We start from the raw sequence: 21,806 nt of genomic DNA on the forward strand, positions 1-21,806 counted from the left end.
CTCCCGTCTTTCTTACTCCAATGGGAGCAGCAGCTCATCGCCCAAGATCTGTCCCCACCATCCCCTTCCCATACAACATGTGCCTCACTTCCTTGTGCCTGGAGCGGCAAAATTAAATTCTGCAGCTGGGAAATGTCGAGCTTTGCCCAGACCTGTGCCCACACAGGCTGCAATGCTCAGAAAAGCCCAAGGCCGAAGCGCTCGGCTCAGACTCGTTCTCCTGGCTTTGCTCACCGTCACTCCTCATCATACCAAGTGTGGACATTGTGGCAGATGTGTTGGAGTCCCAGCCCTGACCTGAAGTCTTTGCTATCAACAAGATGCCCTTTGTGAAATGATTTCTGCCAGGGTTATTTAATGAGGAGAGTTTTGCCTTGTTTTATCTCAGTCGGATGCCTCGGTGGGATTGGCGGGAGGTTTGCTCCAGCAGGGCCAGCATCTCATCCAGGAGCCAGAGGCTCTCAGAAGTGGCTTCTCTGAAATTAGTCTGCCTGTGACTCACAAACTTGTGCCTTGCTCTCAGATGAGAGAGGGAGATAGAGGAAGGAGGGGTGAACAGGCAGACTGGTGCAAGTTTCATCCTAGGCTCTGCAAATTCCTTTAGCTACATCCGAGGTGTTGGTGGTGGGCTTTTAGACGAGCAATTCCTGCCTGCTCCTTCCCTCTGAGCAGAAAATGAGAGGATTTCACTTCCTCACCAGGACCAAAGCACAGTGCTCTTCTCACTTGTGTGCAGTGAGGGACTGAGAAGCAGCACGGCCGTGAGAAGTGTACAGGGCTCCATCACCAGCACTGCTGGGTTTGCCCAGGAAACCTCCACCAAAAATCTGTTGCATTTCCCAACAGACTTCCCACATGGAAGAGGAAACTCTGCATGACATGAGCAGCCACAGGGAGAAGGAGCCAGCAACAAGAAACGGGGTAAAACTTCATGTGTCCCATGTCCCTTCATGCTGGATACCTGCTCTGCACATGGCGGGCGAAAAGCTCCCAGGAAATTATTTCAAAATATGCACAAGGTTAAAAGAGAGTTGTTGTTTTCCCGCTGGCTGCAAGAGAGCCAAGAGTACAGCTGCAGACCTGGCTGCAACAGTTTAATTACTGGAAATTCGAATTATTGGGAATTTGAATTTCAACTGATGCATTTAGAAATAATATCTGTATTTGCCGGTGAGGCTTCTGACACAGTGACAAGAGAAGCTCCTAAGATATTTGTGGGGTTTTCACTTCTGGAATTGGTTTACCTGGTGTTAATTAAAATCTGGGCTATATTTACAAGTTCCCTCCATTGTCAGTCAGAATTATTTTCCATGTATTCCAGGTCGTGGGGAAGGGCCCAGAGTCATGAATATGCCATTTCCTGTCTGGGAGTTGGACCCATGTACCCTAAGAATGCGTGTCTATCCTCACACAAACTAACACATCCCTTCTTGTTTATCTAGTTCAACCTCTTGTGAAATACTTCTACCAGATTCTGTGCATTTTCAGCCCAATTGCTCTGAATTTGATTACCCAATCTTGCTAAAATTGTTTAAATGCAATTAGCCAATGCAATTATCCGATAATAGAATAAGTCCAAAAATTAAAAGCATCAGAAAGAAAAAAAGAGGGGAGGACAAAAGAAAACAGAGGCATTTGCATCAGATTTTTTTTTTTTAATTAATTTTCCTATTTGACAGTATGGAGGGAACTAGAAAAAGATTGGATTCAAAGTGGGGAAAAAACCAACCCCGCCTTATCGCTAGAATTCATCCTTTGAAAACAGCTTCCTGTCTGAAAACGCGAATGCAGGGAAGATTTTGTGCCATTTTCCCTGAGGTCCTCTTCAGACCTCTGGAGGCACAAGAGATGGTGTTGCCTTGTTCCACTTGAGCAACAGCGGTCGATGTCCTGTGAGCAAAAATGCAACCAGAGCTTGGTGGAGCTGGCTGGGGATGCTGAGTTCTGGGGGAACCATTTGGGGATGAAGTGGGAACTTTGCTCCAGATGTGCGGGCAAATGCTGTGTCGTGCCCAGCAGCGGTAGCTCAAAAGTTTGCATCCCCCTTCACCCAAAACAGCCCTCCCAAGGACATCATATGGCCACTGACTCAGTCTTTACTGAGAGGCCCTGAGGCTGAGGGCTGCTGATCGGCTCAGTCCCTCTCTTTGCTGATTCCTCACCGTTTCCTGCACCACGGGAACAACCACATTAAACATCCAGGCACCAAATGAACACAGCTCTCCCAGCTCAGCAATGGAGGTTATAAGGCAGATTAACAAGTCAAGACTTAATTCTGTGTGTTCACTTTTCATCCTTCATTTGGGTAATTAAGCAAGAAACCTGGGCCATAAATTAGTATGATTAAAGCGAACTAAGCAGCGTAGAGTGCACCCTTAACTGCACAGCTCATGGAACTGTGCAGATCATAGGTTGCTCCATCTGTACTTGTTTGCTTAGCCCACTCTGGACAAAGTCCTAGTAGAATTTGAGCATTTAATTGTCAACTCTTCCTTTTTTACGGTTCGCTGCTTGCAAGCCCACAGATTGGACAGACATCTAGAGACAAAGGGCCAAATCCTGCCCCATCTGTCCCACTGGGAATGAACTGAATCAACAAGACAGATGACTGCGCTGCCAAGGGTGGGACACGGCAGCGCCCAGCTGCTCCTGCTGCACTTTGGATCGAGCAGAAATTAGAGGAAGTGGTGTTTTACCATGAAGGAGTTTCCTACCTCCTACCTACCTTGCAAGACCCACCACAGGGACCTCCTGTCCCCATTCCCCTTCTCAAAATTTTGACATTTGTAATGACAAATTTCCCAACGTTTTGAAATCTCGGAATTTTTCCTTTCGCTGTTTCCAGCTGGGAGCAAGGGGTGGCCAGTTCCTGTCACCGTGGTAATTCATCCTTGTGCACATCCTGGAGAATCCTTATTGCTCCCCTTTCTTTCTGCTCAGTACTAGATCATTCAGGGACCAAGCACCACCCAGCCACCACTTGCATAAATGTGCTGCAGCGCTGGGGCTATCTGAACCCTTCCTGGCGGTGCACACGGTGTCCTAGAGAAGAACTTATGAGAACATCACCACTTAATTCTGGGTAGGTAAACCAGAGAGATCAAAATGACTTGTACTCCCATCTCAGCCATTCATCTCCAGGTTGAACTGGGGTGAAAATGCCATGAGGCTTTTGCAGGCAGATCTCTGACCGTTCAGTAGCTGAGCCCAGCTGAACGTCTCCATTTCTGTCTTGTTAGGAGCTGTGGCCCCTGCAGAGGCAAGTCAGGATTCGGGATGGATGTGGGGAAGGAAGGGCAAACCTCCAAACACCGGTATTTTTCTGAGCCCCAAGGGTGTAGGTGAAGCAGTGCATCTGCTGGCTTGTAGTGGATATTGTTACTGGAATTTTGGATGCCTTGTGGATTAAGCATCATGCAGCACTCACAAGGCTCTCTTAGCTGACATGCCTGAGCTCTGCCTGAAAATCTGATCTCCCTGTCAATTACTCCTGAAGATGTCTTTGCCTCTCCTTCTTTCTTAACCGATTCTTTTCATCCTGGCCAGTTGTAACACGCACCTCCCTGTTATATTCTTCAGATAGTCTCTGTTTTCACTTGAACTAAATCATACTCTGTGCTCTTTTCTCCCCCTTTCCCACCACTGGCCCTTCCCCCAAATTCCTGGTGCAGGCAGTTTGTTTTCTATGGTTTTGCTTCAGCTGAGTTTGGTTATTAAATGTGCTTCCTTCTTTCCAGGGAGACTCCTGGACCAGCCTCTGAGCTGCTCTTCCAACACATGAAGTGTTTCCATGTCTTTCCTCCACTCCAAGATGATTTTGTTGTATCCTTAAAAAGGTAACCTTGGACATCTCTACTTCTGTCCCATTTTCAAAGGACACAAAGGTTAGTTAAGGGTACTGTGTGTGGGCATGATTGCTGATTCCCTCACAACTTGAACCCATCAACCAAATTTAGTGAAGGTGAACAGAGGGTCAGAGGGCTCAAAGACTTCAGGTTCTGAAAAGTCTCATGAACATATCTGAGTGGGTAGACAAGGAAGGTGCTCCATGTTGCCTAACCAAAAGGCAGAATAAACACTGATTTTTGGGCTAAAAACTCAAAAATGTGATCCAAGGGTTCCAGTACCAAAGGCGAATTAAGAGCATGCGCTTATTTTTCTTTCAAACCTTATGCTTTTGAAACCATAAAGTCTTATGCTTTTGAAACCATAAAGTCTCATGCTTTTGAAGGGACCTGACTCATGAATTTTAAACCCTTGGGTATGGAAGTGGTCATGTTGGAGTCTCCTTGGAGCCAGGAGCAGTTAATAGACCATCTCAACGCCTGGGAGGGCAGAGCCCCACCTCCTCCTTCCTGCTGGTTCCCTGCCATGCCATTCCTAGAGGCAAGGAAGCAATGCTCCCAGCCTGGAGCTGTGCTATTGAGTCTGAATATGTGATACAGGTGCCAGAGGGGACAGCACGGGTCAAAGCAGATTTAAGAGCTGGGTGTACTGGGTAATCCTGGGCATGTCTCTTTACCTTCCTGTGCCTCCAGTTCTCTACTCACCCTGCAGAAACCCTTGATGGGGCGGGGGTTTCCCTGATGTGTCTGTACAGCACCTACTACTGAGCTTCCACCAGGCTGAGCGTGCAGGGAGGGAGTGCACCAGGTCCTAAAACAAAATAGTTGCGGGCACAGCAATCTCACAGGATCAGCTTCACCTTAGAGAGCAAAGGGGACAGCCTGTCTTGCAGGAGTCATTGCTCCGGGGCTTTGTTCCTTGGATGGGTTCTCCTTGGCTAGGGCTTGTCTCACTCATCCCAAACAACACCGAGGAGATAAAAAGCTAAGGCGGGGTAGGAGAAAGAAATGTAAGAGCAGGCAGGAAACTGGGACAGAGAAAGCAGGAGACAGCAGTCAGATAGTTGCAGATTCAGGACAAGATATTCCTACGGGAAGACTGAGAGTCTCCCTAGCCCCAGCTTCCTGTGCGCACAGCCCCTGCTCAATCAGCCAGCCTGAAGTGCCACCAGCACTGCTCGCCGCTGAGGAGCACAGCTGAGAACAGCCACAGTTCGCTACCTACAGTTCCCACACGAAAACCCCCCTCAGCAGTAACCCAGCTTCTGCCTCCATGCAGACAGCTATTTACAGGGTTTCAATGGGCAGGGCCGAAACGACTCCATGTCCAGAATTGCCACTGCCAAAGGAAGGAGATGGGGGTCTTTGCAAAGGGCTTTAATAATCTCTCTGTTGCTCTGGCTGGCAGTTTTCGGCATACATCCCACATTCTTCAGCAGCTCTTTCCTTAGCAATGAATAGGCTTTTAGCACACTCTCATAATGGTTTCTTTTCCTGTGGCACTCAGAAAAAAAAAAAAAAAAAACCAAACAACTTTCAGTCTGCTCCAGCAGCCGCCTCTGCTGCCTCTCCTTACCCACCAGAAAGCTGTGGTGGTTCAGCTCAGCATATCCTCTGCTGCCAATGGAGCCACTCAGTCACCTCTGAAAAAAAGGTGAGCAAGGGGTGGAGGGTGGCTTTGCCTCTCTTCACTTCTCTCAAAGCTCCTTTGCAAGCTGGGGGTAACAAGGCTGAGTTAGGACCTCCTCAGCCACCCCCAAGAAGTGTCACCGAGACACACAAAGCAGTCACATGCAGACAAGAGATTTTCGCAGAGGTTCTTCCGATCCAGCTCCTAGCTGAGAGAACGGAGAGAAGAGAGCCCCTTTGTTTATTTCTTACTTTTTATACATTTGTGGGTCTAGCAGAAGATTGGCTCTTTGGGGTTTCCACCCCTCAGCCTCAGTGGCCAGACCAATTGTCAGTTACAATTGTTTTCAGGTTAGAAATATGCAAAGGACAGAGAATGAAAAACAAAGGATTTGTTTATGTTACATCTGTGGGAAAGGTAGAAAACTGCTCTTAATATTGTACAATAAATAAAAAGATCTGACTCCATTTAAGAAAATCAAAAGGCTCAGAAAAACCAGGGTAACAAAGAAGCACACGTGTCCCACAGATCAGCAGCCCTGGTGCAGGATCAGGGGCTTCACCCTGGGGCTGGACTCCCTGCTCCGTGCCTGCACTGTGCCAGAGGTGAACTGCGCTCCCTGATGCAGGAGGTCTTGGCTCTGGCCTCAGGCAGGTGGAAAGTCCACGCTCCTCTTGCCTTGTTTTTCTCATCTTAATTCCCAGCTGGGCTGTTGGTCCAAAACCTGCAGTAACAGGACTGTTATACAGCCACAGTGCACAGTGGTGTGTAATCTACTCTGCACAGGTATGTTATTGTTTGTTTTGTTTTGCCTGGTAGTGATAATGATGCTGCTTCGTTAGGGAGCTAAAATTGCTCCAGTTTAGGTGAGTAAAAGGGCTTTTGGAGCTCCCAGCAGTTATCTCACATACCTACAGAAGCCTAGGCAGCTTTGAAAATTGTAGATACAACAGATAAAGTAAGCTCAGATTCTCAAAGGCTGTGAGATCACTGAGAAATACAAGCCCCAGAAAAACATCAGGTACCTATGTACTTTCCTAGGTCCAGCTAAGAAATGTGTCTGAAACTGTGGACTTTAGCAGCAAAAAGCTCATTTTCCATGATGCAAACATGTTGGGAAGAAAGGTAATGCAGCACCCTGCCGTGACTTCAAAGACTTTGGGATTATTTTCATATTAACCCGCAGACTCATCACACACAATTCTGTGTTTCTCCTTCCTTTTGAGTATGCATTTACCGTCTCCCTTAGATGTATGTCACTGCCCTGTATTTCCACACATTTTTATGGCTCTTTTCGGGTTTAAAGAGAAAATCTGCATCAGCCCTCTCTCCCGTATCAGGGGAACTACTTTGTGAATCACACGGAGAGCTGGGACAACAGTAAACATAAAGGTGAGTTTTAGCCAGGTACATTGGCACATGCACTGGGAGATGTGTCTCTGCTTGACTCCATCAGCCCGTCCCTCATTAACAGCACTGGATTCCAACATGCAATTCCACTGCGTATTTTGCTGAAGGGTGGAAATCTCACAGGAGGTGTCTTTCTGTGAGTTTCACAAAAATAGGCAGGTTGGCTGAAGAGAAACCTCCGCTGAGGAGCTGCCTGAGATGACCTCTGAGCAGAAATTCAAGGACTGACAGCCTCAGAGACCTACAGCCTTATGAGACTCATCAGGCTAATAACACCTGCCGAGCCAGAGTGCGAAATTCCCTTCCTCATGAAGGAGGGAACTGCACTTGGTGGCTGAACAGCAGCCTTGGAGGACAGAAGCAAAAGGCTGTAACACCTTTTTAAATCTGTATCTCAGCGACTGTAGCAAAAATAGAGATTTTTAGTGGATTCAGTCCTGGTAGCTACCTGGCCCCACCAGGAGAGGTGCAGAGGGTGACAGAAGCATGCAGTGAGCTCTGCAGAACACCAACCACTTCTCTGGAAAAGAGATGATGGGGTTAAAAAAAACCACAGCAGACAAATTTCCAGGCGGAAAATTAATGGAAGGCTTTTAAATCAAAGGACCACCTGGAAACAGCCGAGTTGCAGATTGTTGGATACTTGGAAAGCGTTCTCTGAAAATATCACATTCTTGCTGTGCTTACCCTTATGTTCTTTTCCAGTTGCTTCTCAGAGATGTGTTGGCTCTCATAGCTCCTTGGTGTTGCCACTGCCACGTCCTGCAGAGAGCTGGGGGCATGGGAAGACAGCCTTGCAGTGGGCAAAGGGCAGCTGCCCAGTCGCCGATGTTCCTTGGCAGAAGCTTTGTCATTCCTGTTCGCTGTCATCCCAGATTACTGTCACCCATAATCAGGGATACGGTATTCATTGTCATCCCCTAATCAGGGATAAAATGTGTAAGGATAGAGATTCCCCTTGTTGCTTCTAGCCACTGAATCACAATCAACGTTCAGAAATCGCCCACACCTTTTTTTTTCCCCCCTCCCTCCCAATGTAGCTTTTTACAGCATACCCCATACAACTGATGTAAATCAGTGCACACTCTGCTTGTGTATGGATCCTTGAATGCCAGGCAAACCCTCAGGTGTCCAACTTACCCACCTCCTGCCAGTGACAAGGCACTGCCATGGGAGAAATCAGCAGGCACTTGGAGCATTTTCAAGCTCTTCATTCAAGCATGCTTGCCGTGGCTGAGACGCTCTGGTCGCTTCCCTCGCTTCTTCGGTAGCACAGCTTCACTGCGAGGGGAGATCCCACAGCCTGTTTTCAGATCAGCCCTGCTTGTTTTGAAAAGCCTGACCCTGAATTTCCTCCACCAGCTAGAGGCAATGTCCCCTGCTAGGACAGGTTGTCACATATCCAAGATCTTGAATGTCTGTGCTTGTTCTTGCCCTTTTCTCCTACTTTCCCCTGCTTTTCCTTGCTTTAAACTGAAAGAAAAACCTCAGGGAGAGCTTATGAAGGAGAGAATTCTACTATTCTTGGGGCATGATTGGTTTTTCTTCATATTCTTATATTATGATGGTTTTGAAAAAGGGAACAACACACCCAGTTTTAAAATTACTTCTGCCTCAATATAACTTTGGGCCATCTAGGATCCTTAGGATAAACAAGGTACGTGTATGGGCATTATTCTATATTTTTCATCTTCTTTCTGGTAAAACTGCATGTGCCTTTGAAGGATAAAGTTAAATATTTACCCTAGGTCAACCATGCCTGTCTGCAGAGTTTATATTTTGTTGGAGTTTGGGCAAGCAAGTGGTATTTGCAAAATTCTTTGCCTGCCTCTGCTATTGGAAAATGCATTTACAGACAACCTTTTTTTTTTTTTTTTTCCTACTCGGAATATTTTCGATCAGTTGTGAGCACTTAGCCAGCCTGGAGAAATGCTAAATCAACATGTGACACTGTGGTAGGATTGTGTTTGGGACTGTTGCTGGCCAGGAACCTAAATGAAGCAGGACCAGAGCAATATTCTTTGGCTCTGTCATCACGGGAAGCCAGGGGGTTTCTTTCTGTGGTTTCAGAAGTCTTGAAATCTGGTAAATCCAGGTAACTATGCATGGGTGGCTGGTCCTGCATCCAGCTTGCAATGAAGAGAGCAGGCCAGGAGTACTGGGAAGAGTCGAAGAACGCATCTCACATTCCTCCCAGATGCAGGCGGAAAAGATTTCTGCAAAGGGGCTGGAGTCTGTCCAAACTGCTTGGCATCCCAGGCCCAACAAATTCTTCTTGCCAAACTAAAGTCTGCATACCAAGAAAGTGCTCTAGGTCCTCCTGCCACAGCTCTCGTGCTGTGGCTCTTCTGAGGACTTCATTTTGCTCAGTAGAAAACAAGATCTCTCCCATGCGCTCCCCATGAATCTTCCTTAGAAAAAGGCCACACTACGATACAGCCCCTTAGGACACTGGACGCTGCCCAGCACATCTCCGTTGGCATGTTCGGGAGCACCTTTATTCAAGCTTCTCTTGAGAAACATGACTAGAAAATGCAACTCTTTCCTGCCCTCTTCCCTTTCATCTTGCTCCCTCCTCCCCGCCATGCCTTTGAGGCATCAGTCTCCAAACTACTTTGGATCAAAGCAGGAGATGACGACTTGTCTCGAAGTCTGCTGATGTTTCCGTTGGGTCTCCCAAGAACAGGGAGCAAACAGCAGCCAGACCCAAGGAAAAAGCTGCAGATGACCTTGCCGGTCTTAGGAGAGGGAAACAGCAGCAGGAAGACGGGGGAAGCGGAGTTGGCACAGCGAGTGTGCTCTGCTGCTGTGCAGGTTTGCAGGAAATGTGGCCTGAGGGCCGCTCTAACCTGTGCCAAGTGCTGAGACTTGTCTGTATCAGGCGGGAGACTCAGGGAGCTGCAAACAGCTCTTTGAAGGCCTTCCTCTCCTCCCCTGGAAAAGAAATTCAAATCTGATTTCCTCCAGTCTTTGCGCTGACCTTCCGCAGGTGCGGAAAACAATCGCCACTGTTTCCTAGGGGCATCCAAATCCTACATTTCTAGGAAGCAACAGCTAGATTACATAGACCCTATTATAAGCGTCCATCTGCACTGATGTGCAGGTGAAACATAGAAGGGAAGGACCTGATTCCCTTAGAGCCATTAAGATTTATTCATTCCTTCCACTGAGGCCGGAATTTCAAATACCTACCATCAAAAACCGGTGTCAAGTTGATTTGGACTGGAAAACAGCATGACATCTTCTTTCCTGGGCCAGGGGTGAAAATTATATTGGCTGTTTTTTCGCTGAAAGCAAAAGGATTTTTAAAAATTCTATTTTTTTTTTTTTTCTGGTTGTTTTGTTGTTGTTGTTGTTGTTGTTGTCACCTGTTCATGGCCCCTCTGCTGATTTCTGGGGGAAGCACCCTACCCCTATGCCGGTGAAAGCCACTTAAGCCAAAAAAAGAATCTTCAGGTTCCAACAGGGAAAGTCAAAACCCCTAATTTAGAAGCACCAGCGGGGTGGACATTGGAAACACGCAGACTCACTCACTGGAAAGCTCCCAAGATCTACAAGCGCTGAAATGAAAACATGACACAATGGATCAGTCAACGATTACTACTGAATGAGCCAGCAGGCTTCAGGATTCATCACTGCAGCCATCCATGAACTCTCACAGGGTGGGAAAACAGTTAGCTTTGCCTGGAACGTCTTTGGGATGATGTCCACTCGTATGGTGGGAGGTTCATGTGCTCTGTCATCTTCTTGTTGGCAAAAGCATTGTCATCTGGAGATACGTCAAGAGAGGAAGGATAACTGTTGGGATCAGTATTTGGACCAAAAAATCAAGAGGGGGCGGGAAAAGGAAGGGGAAATAGGGGAATTCTCATGGTGTCACTGACCAGGAAGCTCGACACCAGCATCCCTATGTCAAAGTGTTCTTTTTGAAGGGTTGGTTATCACCAAACAGCCTCAGCATGGGTAAAAGGACTTTCAGTGGGATCTGCAGTTCTGGAGGTATGTGTTCCTGCAGGTCACCTGGCTGTTCTCATGGCACTGCTCTGAGCAAGGTCGGTCCCACAGGGACATGGGGGGATATTCCAAGAGAAGAAGGAGTCTACTGTCACATGCTGGAAAAGGTTCTGTGTTAGTTCTTGCTCTGGTCTCGTGTGTGTGCCGCTATCAATGAGTTTTCTAAATTAATACATGCTTCTTGTTGACACTTTCCCGAATTTCTCCCCTTGGTTTCAGTTTGCACAAGGGAACAGCATGTATGTTTGTTGTTTGGTTTTAGAATCTTTTCTCAGCTGAAACACGGAACGGATTTCCGTATTTTTATTTTATAGTTTTCTGTTGTCTTTCCTGCTTTTCTCTTCCCCTTTTCATGGGTAAATGGAAAGAAAAAAGGGTGAGATCAGGAGAGAATGGCAGGGGAAAATGCAAGGAAAAAATGAAGCATGGCATTTTCACAAGGAACGATCTGAAAATATTAATTAATAACCATTTTAGAAATGCTTCTGATGGAGAAAGAAACAATTATGGGGAATAATTGTTTATTATTCACAAACCTATTTGCAGAAAAAAATTCAAACCTGATTTTAAAAGATCTACGTAATTTTTTTTGTTCCTTTTGAGGTTTGTGGAATTGTATGTCTTTAAAAGTGTTTGCAGACACTTGTTTTCCTATTTAGTCTCTGTTTCCTGTCTCTGCTGATTTAATGGGACATTGATTCACAGACTTCCACAAACCAAGTGTTACTCAAAGGGAAAGTTATCAGGGAAAAAAAAAAAAAACAAAATCAATACGAATTTGCAGGAATCGTGAGTCTAATTTCAGTGCAAGAGCGAAGGAAGAATTTTCATCAAGCTCTAAAAGTGGATGGCGCTGGACACAACTGCTTGTCAGTGACGTTACCTATTTACACACAGACAATTCCCAGGAGCTCCAGCCATGGTATAGCGATCTTCAGGTCTATCCATGAGACTGGAAAGCAGAAAAGTCTTATTAAACCAGGATTATTGTCCCCTCACGCCCTGCCAGTCTCTTTAATTAGCGCAGTCCACTCGAAAAGCAGATGTATGGCCGGTTGTTTTCACAGCGTGTTTTCTGCTAGGCTGTGCTTTGCTGATGTCAAGGGAACGAACTGAAATGGAGCCCCTGACAGAGTCCAAACACCAGCTGGAGCTCCTGGAAGTGCCCTTGTAAGCAAACACAGCTCGCCCACGAGGCTCTTGTGGGTTTGAAAGCCCCCACGTGTCCTTTTACCAGCCCCGTGTACGGTCACAGCCATCGTCTGCCCCTCAGACAATGGGTTTCCTCGAGGAAGGGTGCTCAGAGTCCCTGTGTCCACGTCACCCTGCCCCTGGTGAAGCCACGGACCTGCTGAACGGCCTCGACCGTGCGGACAGGGAGCGCAGACACGACCTGTCCTGGGGCAGAGGATGGCTCCTGGAGAGGACAGGGGGACACGGGGGGCACACGTGAACCCCACTGATGGGGACAAACGCGTGAGTTGTGAAGACGTTGAGGGGATCTCTGAAGGGACGTGCGAGCTGTGGGAACACCGCCGGGGATGTGTGCAAACCACGGGGACACTGAGGGGGACATGTGCGAGCTGTGGGGACACTGGGGGAACGTGATTGAGCCACGAGAACATGGAAGGGACATGTGTGAGCTGTAGGGACACTGAGGGGACGTGATTGAACCACGAGAACATGGAAGGGACATGTGCGAGCTGTAGGGACACTGGGGGAACATGATTGAACCACGAGAACATGGAAGGGACATGTGCGAGCTGTAGGGACACTGAGGGGACGTGATTGAACCACGAGAACATGGAAGGGACATGTGTGAGCTGTAGGGACACTGAGGGGACGTGATTGAACCACGAGAACATGGAGGGGACATGTGTGAGCTGTAGGGACACTGAGGGGATGTGACTGAGCCACGAGAACATGGAGGGGACATGTGTGAGCTGTAGGGACACTGAGGGGATGTGACTGAGCCACGAGAACATGGAGGGGACATGTGTGAGCTGTAGGGACACTGAGGGGATGTGACTGAACCACGAGAACATGGAGGGGACATGTGTGAACCACGGGGACACTGAGGGGACATGTGTGAACTGTGGGGACACCGCAGGGGCGTGTACGAACCATGATGATACTGAGGGGTGACAATGAGGGGACACGTGTGAGCCACGGGGACACGGAGGCGAACAGAGGCGACACACGTGAGCCCGGGGACACCGAGGGGATGCGGCTGAGGGGACGCTTCGGCGGCGCGTACGAACAACGGGGATCCTGAGGGGACACAACGGAGGGACAAGCGTGACCCACAGGGACACGAAGGTGGACGCTGTGGGGACCCTTGTTAGCTCTGTGACACCGGCGGGGTGCGGTGCAAACCGTGGGGGGACACGCCTGATCTCTGGGGCACGGAGGGTCGGGCCTGGGGGGGCAGCGCGGGCCCTGAGGCGGCGATGGCGCGGAGCCAAGCCGGGCCCGGCGGGCGGGCATGGGCCGGGCCCGGGCACCGCGCTCCCTCCCCCGGGCGGGGCCGGCGCCTCTCCCGGGCCCGGGCGGGGAGGAGCCGCCGCTCATTCCGTGCCTGGAGCGCCGCACGCTAGCGGCACACGCGGGGCCGGCGTTGGGCGCAGCATGGAGGCGGCGGCGGCGGCGGGCGAAGGCAAGGCGGGCCAGGGCCGGAACGGCCACGCCGAGGGCCCGGCGGCGGAGGAGCGGCGGGGCGGCGGGGCCCGGCTGCGGGGATGCCGCGGGTTCCTGCGGCGCAACGCGCTGGTGCTGCTGACGGTGTCGGGGGTGGTGGCCGGCGTGGCGCTGGGGGCCGCCGTGCGCGGCGCGGCGCTGGGCCCGGCGCAGGTCGCCTACCTGGCCTTCCCCGGGGAGCTGCTGCTGCGGATGCTGCGCATGGTGATCCTGCCGCTCGTGGTCTGCAGCCTGGTGTCGGGCGCCGCCAGCCTGGACACCCGCTCGCTCGGCCGCCTGGGTGGCATCGCGCTCGCCTATTTCCTGGGCACCACGCTGCTCGCCTCCGGCCTCGCCGTCGCCCTCGGCTTCATCATCCGCCCCGGCGCCGGTGCGTCCGCGCTCAACACCCAGCTGGGGCTGCCGGGAGCGCTGCCCACCAGCAAGGAGACGGTGGACTCCTTCCTCGACCTCATCAGGTGAGGCCGCCCCGCTCGCCTCCTTCCCCCGCCCTCCCGCTGCTGGAGGATGATGACAGACCCGGCAGTGTTGCACGCTGCAGCCGGGACCGAGGAGCCCTCCTCCTTCTCAAGATCCTTCATCTTCTTATCCTCCTGAATTTCTCATCTTCATGCACCTTCCCATCATTTTTTCTTTTTCCTTCTCAACCTCCTTTTTTATCCTCTTCATCTTAATATCCTCCTCATCCTAATCCCGGTTTCTCCAGAAGCACGGCTCCCTGCCCAGGTACCCGCTGTAAGGCTTCGTGGTGCTCTGCTTCTCCCCGCTTTGTTTTTAACTTTGCCTGGGTGGCTGCAAGGATGAGTTGAGGCTTGCTCAGAGTTTTGGGTGCCCAGGCCCGTTTTTTGGCTCTGCCTGAAGGGAGAGCGGCTCCTGGGTGCTGGCTGCAGGGCAGGCTTTGCCTGGCACCTTCCCCTGGCCCGCTACCTGTTGTTGCCTGTCTCCTGCGGGCAGGGCAGGGCTAGGCAGCTCTTCTAATCCCTCTCACACAACCTTTTTCTTTTATTCTCCAACAGTTTGCCCAGTCTCCTCACCCAGATGCCTACCTGCCTCTTAGAGTGCCCTCCCATAGGTGTGGGCAGAGAAAGGCATCCCTGTAATTCCATGGAGGAAATACCCTAAACATCATCCAGTGTGAGGATGCTCTGTAGGTTCGTGAGCTTCCCATCCTACCTCTTCATCTTGCAAAGACAAGACTTGCATTCCCCAAAACTATCTGGAAACAAGGTTTTCCACTTCTAGTTAGACGATAGCGGTTTTATGTATCTTTACTCCTCCTTGCAAAGTCGCAAACTTCACCCTTTTTGTTTTTCTCGAAGCCCATGTCTTGTTGAGGTCTGTCTGGCTTTTTAAATAAAATGAGAGCACACAGACAAACGAGGCAGGCATCCAGATGGTGCTTTGAGTACTGGGCTTCCGATTGCATTTCCTTGTGCTTTGCACCTAGGCACAAGAATAAGGGAGGTGAATCTTTGTCACAGCAAAGTGGCTGAAAAGTTGAGTTGAGTGGATATCCTGGTAATTACAAAGCCGAGTGGGTTTTGTTTGTTTGTTTGTTTAAATTTTGATTGTTTGCTTTGCTTTTATGCATCAGGTTTTTCAGCTGAGATAACTTTTTCTTCTGTCTGGACAAGTGGATGTGGCAACAAAGATAAAAAGACTTTCTAAAAAAAAAAAAAAAAAAAAAAAGCCAACCAACCCCAAACCTAGAACTGTATTTACATATTCAGGTTAATGTCCTTTTCTCCCCCTGAGACGAGTATGTTCCCTTTGGACAGAAAGTAAGTCTGGTTTGTTCCATTGGCAGCCTCAGTGTCCTCAGCTCACCTCTCCCTCTCTTAAGCACTGACAATTAAGGACCAGCAATTCCTGACAGCATGTTAAAAAGGAATAGCAGGTCAACGGGAGTAGGTAGTCTGGCTGTGGTGGTGATATGTTGTTGAATGGAGGGGAGGGAGGTGAAGGAAAATTGCCAAAAAAAAGAGGAGTAAGGACACCTGGGAGAGTTGAGAAGATGCCTGTAGCGGTGGCTACCCCAGCACCCCCTGATGTGCCTGCTGTAGCTGGTGTCACATCCCTGTGTCACCTGGCAGCATGGAATTGAGGAACAGGCCAGGGATATTCTGGTGAGCTTCAGGCTATGGGTAGCATCTAAAATTCAGACAGCTGTTTCTTGGTCTGCTCTGTAAATGCATGTGTAGATCTTCAGAGAGGTTATGATACCTATGGGATTAAATCCCTAATTCCAAAGTAGGGCTCATAATGATGAGGCTTGGGTGAAACGTGGTGGCTTGCAGAGGAGTTTCCTTCTAGGAGAAGAGGGGACAGGAACTTTCACAGAATGCGTGTGAACACAGCTTTTCCTTGGAACCCCAGGAGAGGGCTGTTGCAGCCACACTGTTGGGAAGTCAAGTTGTTACAGCAGTGACAGTGAAATCCAGTCCAGAAAAGCAGTGTTTGGACACAGCCACCACTAAAACTTTCAGTCTTACCACAAATCCCTGACAGACTGAGGGATGGAGACAGTATGTGATTTTTCAGGACCTAAGGTCTCTCTCTCTGCTGTGTAATGTTACTTTCTTAACTGCTCTTGAAAACGTGGGTGTTTTGGTTTGAGCACTGAACTTGGTCCCTGCTTTGATGGAACTTAGTAGAGTAACCTCATCTTGAGATAACAAAGCCCTGATTCTGTAAGGCCTGGAGGGTTGTAAGGATTGCTTTTTGTGTGGGTGGATCTTGCAGCATCTTACTCTTGTTTCTCCTTTTCTCTCGTTTGGCCATGAAACTTTCTATTAGATGCAAGAAAAAAACTCTGTTTTCAGATGTGGCACAAGACTGACTGTGTCCTTCAAGGCTTCGCTGCTGCTTGGTTTCAGAGGAAAGGTAAAAATGAGTTGTAAATTGTTAAACTGAGTCCTCTTACAGCACCAATGTAAAACATGACCCAAGGAAGAAAGAGCAAAGATGAAATCACAGCTGTGTGTCTCTGTTTGGCTCTGCAGGTCATTTCTGCCTTTGGGAAGTCTATTAGGTAATGACCAGAGATGTTGCTTTTCATTGTTGCAGTGATGTCTTGAAGCCAGCTTAGTTCTTGGTTTTCCTTTTTAAAGTCTAAAGCTTCCCCACAAACATGCGTCTAGGCATGGAGAAACAACCTCTGGAAAAAAGATTTATCTTGGGCTTTGGCATCAAATGAATGATGACTCACTGGTGAACCCAGAGGCTGTCTCTCCTTTATTTTGTCCATAAGCCATAACCTCCAGGTCTGATCTGTCTGGCTGGAGGTGCTGGAGCACCCTCCTGGTTTCCCTTCTGGGAAGTGCTAGAGGCTTGCAAGCCTTGAGCATGTCTAGTCAGGGCTTAGCACACTGTCCTCTGCCCCAGGACATGGGGTGGGGACAGCAGAGCTGTCACAAGGTGCTTTTGTGCCCCGCAGCAGGGATGCTGGTGGCTCATCTCAGGTCTGTCATGTGGGCAGCTCCTAAAGAGGAGCACAGCCAGGAGGGAGGGGATCCAGCAAGAGCTCACAGCGACTTCCTCAAGGCTGATGGCTTTACAAAAAGCATTCAGAAGGTGGAGTGCTCCCTGAACACAAGGCAGGATCTTAGAATTCCTTACATCTGTCAGCAGAAGATGAGGGGGGTGAAGGGAGATCGTAGAATTTCTGGGGTTTTTTTCCATTACTCATTTCTTTGGTGAAGATAAAGCAACAGAGAATAAAGAGAGCTTGTGAGCTTGATTGTGAAGTGGTTGGCAGCTGGAGGAAGGGATGTGGTGGTCTCTGGAGAAGGTGACACTGTAGAGAGCCAGCTTGGCTCTGCCAGTGCCCCGCATGTAACCAGGGACGGGGAGTGCCAAGGATGGGACTCAACCACCTGCAGCTGGTTGGAAAGCAGTTGAAACAGCAGGATGAGGTGTTTTGCAAGAATCTATTGATTTGTTAACACTTCTGATGGGTAATTGTCACGACTGAGTGTTTCAATAAGGTCAGAGTTTTGTTCCAGCTCTGATTCATATTTGCTGATTCAACAGAATTGAAGAGTTTCACAGGAACCTATTGATCCTGTCAAAATGTCCCTCAGTGGGTGATCGTGGTGTTTCATTTCAGTGAGGTCAATGTTTTGCTGTCATTTTGTACAAAGGACTTAAGTAGAAAATCTCACTCACCAAAAAAAGGAACATTTCAACAGAGTATTTTACAATTTTTTTTTTTTTAAAGTGGAAAAAAGGACCTGAAACAGGCTTTCTTTGCCCAATTTTGAGATGAAAACATGTTTTGCAACTGTGGAATTGGCTTTGGGGAAGGGAATTCTGTTTTTAATCCAACCCTAGCTGTAACAATCCGGGAAAGGAAGGAGGTAATCCCTTTTTTTTATAGGAAGAGTGCACAGAGGTCCACACGTCTGCCCCGAGCAGTAAGGTCAGGGCTTCCCGCTTTGCCAGGCAAGTCTGCAAAAACTGTTTGAATTTTATTGCTTCTCAATACCCTCTCTGTCTCTCTGCCAGATGTTACCAGCTGAGCTGCCAAAGGGAGCACCCACAGCAAGCTCATCTGAATGTCTTCTGATCCATAGGGAAGGCAGACATGAGTGCAGGGAGGAGCACCCGTCGTGTTTTGCTGGCTGGGCTGCAGAGCAGGTGGCCAGAGTGGGTCACTCAGGCAGTGACCCTCTCCTGGGCACCAGCTGCTCCAGCAGCACTTGTTCCTCACAGCCTTGGTCTTCCCAGTGAGTCATCCAAAACCGAAGGCCATCTCTGAAATCCCAGTGTGGAAAGACAGTAAAAAATGTGACTGTTGGAAGAGGAGGGGGAGATAATGCCACCTTTGAGTTCGTAAATAGGATAAAAAGTGTGCAGGCAGTGGCTGCAGTTACACCAAGAGACAGGCTGAGCTCTGGGGTTGAAGCTGGTGGCTGATTCTTCAAGTGAAGGCAACTGTCCTGCTTTGCTCGTGTCGCTTTCTGAGTCTGGAATCTCTCTCAAAGTACAGGGGTTGCTGCCTGAGTTCTGTAGAAAGAACTCAGTGTTTTCATTCATGTGGCTGCACTCTCTGGCAGGGCTTTTTGTGTAAGCCTCTGAACATTTCTGCTCCTTTCATTTGTTCCTTATATTTGTTGCTTTTTACTACTGACTCCCCCCCCCCGTTGCATTTTATTTTCTGAGCATCAAAAATACAGACTGGACCATTAAGGCAAAAAAGTATCAAATATATGCTATAAGTAAACACATTTTCAGGTTTCTCTTTGTTAAAACAAACGCACACAATCACAAATCCGGGTACGTACGGGGCATGTGTTGTGCATCCACATATCAGAAACCAGATGAGGAAGATTGCTGTGTGATATTGAATGAAAATCTTGGGACAGAAAGAAAAATGAAGGTACTGGAGGAATTTCAACTGGGCTCTGGCTTTTTGCCACAGATGGCAGTAAAGTTGCTGCGAGTGGACATGTACCATTGGAAAAAAAAAAACCCCTGAAAACTGGAGATAACCAACACAGAATATTTTTGTAGACTTCCTCATAAAAGTATGTTTTTCAACAGCAAGGTTTTTGGCCTCAGAAGTGGAACCTTTTTGTAAGAAGCAATGTGAGAGGAATGCATAGTATTTTAGGGTTTCAGTCCGTTTGCCTGGATTTCCCTTCCCGCTTTTGCTGCCAGAGCAAAGTTGTTTGCAGAGCTCTAGCAAACGAATCATTTAGAAACAGTTGTTAATAATAATCCCTTGCACATACAATGGAGGAGTTCCTGTGGAATCCTCATCCCACTGGTGGAAAGATACAGGCCTGGAAAGAAGAGAGCACTTTGACCACATCATCAAAACGGAGAAAGAGGAGAGTTACAGCTGCCCTTTTCTCCCTTTGCCAGCTCCAGGTTCCCTTAGCTGTCTGGGGTTCCCAAGAGTGGATGCTGCAGCTAAACTAAGGTTTCTATTACAGCAGAAATACCGTGGGATCTTCCTGGGGAGTGATGGTGTGTTTTTGACTGGTAGGAGCAGCTTTTCACGGCAAGAAAGGTGCATTTATCCAGCTGTGCACAGGGAGATGGTGTGGTGAGCACGGTGTTTCAGGCAGGAAGTACTCACACACTCGTAACGCCCGCCCTTGGTGCTGCTACTTTCTTGTTCCTATTTTAAGAGGATCTGAGAGGGGTGCTTTTCTCACGCTGTGTGTTCTGCAGTTGCATGGAGGCTTCCTGGCTCAGCCCAGCTGTTGCTCCAGCCCCAGGACACAGCTGTCCCCCTTGGCAGCTGTCCAGTGGATTTCTGATACGGCTTTTTTTGGGAGCTGTCTGCGCAACTCGCAGCAGGCAGGGAGAGGCTTTCCTGGCAGGTGCTTGGTGAGAGAGAGGAGTAAAGTCTCTTTGTGCCACCTGCTTCACTTTTATGGCACAAAGGAGTTGGTGGGTGTGTGCATGTGTGTGGGGCAGTGGGAGCACCTGGCAGCACACTTGCCCCTGGTGCTGTCCTGTCTCACAAGTTTTGTCTCCCTGCATTTGGGGCCAAGGCTGTCTGATCCCACTCTGCTGTGCCGGGCTCCTTATCACCCGGAGCCAGGGTCTGGCCAGCGCCGCGTTCTTGCGATAATCCACATCTGCTTCAGGAAGGCGGCCGCCTTCTCTGGCATGGGGACGGGGCCATCAGAAACAGTCACCAATCCAGCCATACACCCAGGCTGATATCCCTAAACTCCACGTTTGATACAGGCTCTCAAAGCACAAAAACCTTCCAGACTTTCGGTCCTCATAGAAAACCCAGCTGGCAGATGCCCAGATTTCATTTGCACGCCCAATTACCCAGCTCTCCAGCTTTCCTGTTTGTTGGTGCACCCTCGCAGGAGGGATGTCCACGCTTCCCCATGCAGCTCCTCTGCTCACGAGGCACAGGGCTGTGTCTGTGTTTCTGTGGTGGGTGAGCTTCGCCTCGCCAGGTGTGAGGAGCAAAACCTGCAGGCACCAGTCCATGATGGGCCCAGGCAGGTCACCAGCCAGCTTTTATCTCTCCCCGAAGCACGCAGCATCTTGCCCCCTTTTTTAGGCACTGCGGTGGTGTTCTTGCACAAATCCATGCAAAGGTAAGAGCTTGGGGTCTAACCCACCTGTAATTAAAGCTGAATTTAATTCACATGCTGACTAATCTTAGGTGAGCAGTAAGTGTAGTCTGTGCAGACCTCGTGCCTCTAAGAGAACCCATTTTATTTGTTGATTGCTTTTCGTGACCCGACACGTTTTGTTCTTAAGCTTTGGGTTTTGAAACGGGAGCAAAACATTATTTTATGTGATTTTGGTATTTTGCAGTCAGGTGTACTTAGAAATTGGATTGAACAGGACTTTCAACTCCTCCTGGGCTTAAGATCCAAAGTTTTTACTTGGCCAATTGTCAAGTCCTGCAACTGGTGCTGGAGGAACAAAGTGTCTACTCTAAGTTGTTTTTTAGCACCATTCACACTTGAAGCAAGAACCTGCCTCTTGCCTTGCTGTAACAGTTGCTGGCATCACTTAACTATGTGCTTTAAGTATATGCTCGGAGATAAGTTAATGTTTAGTTACTGAGGCCCATGCCTGACATACTGTGCAAATTATGGAGGGTTTGGTTTCCTGGCCACATTTAAACATTGGCGAACCGTGTTGTTTAGGCTTTAGGATTGCTTCCTTTGGTTTTGTTTTCATTAGGATGGAAAAGCTGATTTAAAGAAAAAAAAAAAAAAAAAAGAATAATCGATTTCTGGTTGGTTTTCAGTATTTTTTTTCATGTCCTTGCTTCTTCAAAGTCCTGTCAGTTCTTTTTTTAAAAAAAAGTAATCATCCTGCTCTGAAAAGCTGAAAAGAAATATCCTTCTTTTCCCAACAGCATGAGCCCATTTGTGTATGTGATATTTTACTCCTGATAAAAGCAAGTTTGCTTTTACTTTACTCAAGGTTTTTATCCACCAGAGAGTTCCAGCTGTGCAAGAACTGAAGCATGTTAGCTGTTCCATTGATCTTATTTGACCAATTCTTCAGCCTCTTTGCTGAGTGAGGGCTCGATCTTCTGCTTTCGGACAGACAGCTGTATTGTCAGCTTCTCGAGGAGAAAAAGTTGCTGCTTCTTTCATGCTTGGTGGAATGTAGACTCCAGAAGACAAATTATTCTTGCAGCTATCCTCCTAATACGCTTGTAGTGCGTCAGAGAGAGAGAGAGGCTGAGGTATTTCCCAGCAGACAGGTGTTTG

General features: G+C 48.6%; 1 protein-coding gene across 2 annotated transcripts in view; it reads left to right on the forward strand.

Moving 5' to 3' along the window:
- The first annotated feature begins 13,527 nt into the window (after positions 1 to 13,527).
- Positions 13,528 to 21,806, forward strand: part of SLC1A4 (solute carrier family 1 member 4) — a 31,737-nt gene continuing 23,458 nt past the window's right edge. Inside the window, exon 1 of one of the 2 annotated variants that reach the window (XM_040059048.2) lies at positions 13,528 to 14,054. In XM_040059048.2, the coding sequence (XP_039914982.1) occupies positions 13,528 to 14,054 (527 nt within the window). Of the gene's footprint in view, positions 14,055 to 20,539; positions 20,670 to 21,806 lie in introns of those variants that run through there. The other variant, XM_040059049.1, reaches the window with a different exon arrangement.

Source organism: Hirundo rustica, chromosome 3 (genome assembly GCF_015227805.2).
Source record: "Hirundo rustica isolate bHirRus1 chromosome 3, bHirRus1.pri.v3, whole genome shotgun sequence".
Taxonomy (NCBI): domain Eukaryota; kingdom Metazoa; phylum Chordata; class Aves; order Passeriformes; family Hirundinidae; genus Hirundo; species Hirundo rustica.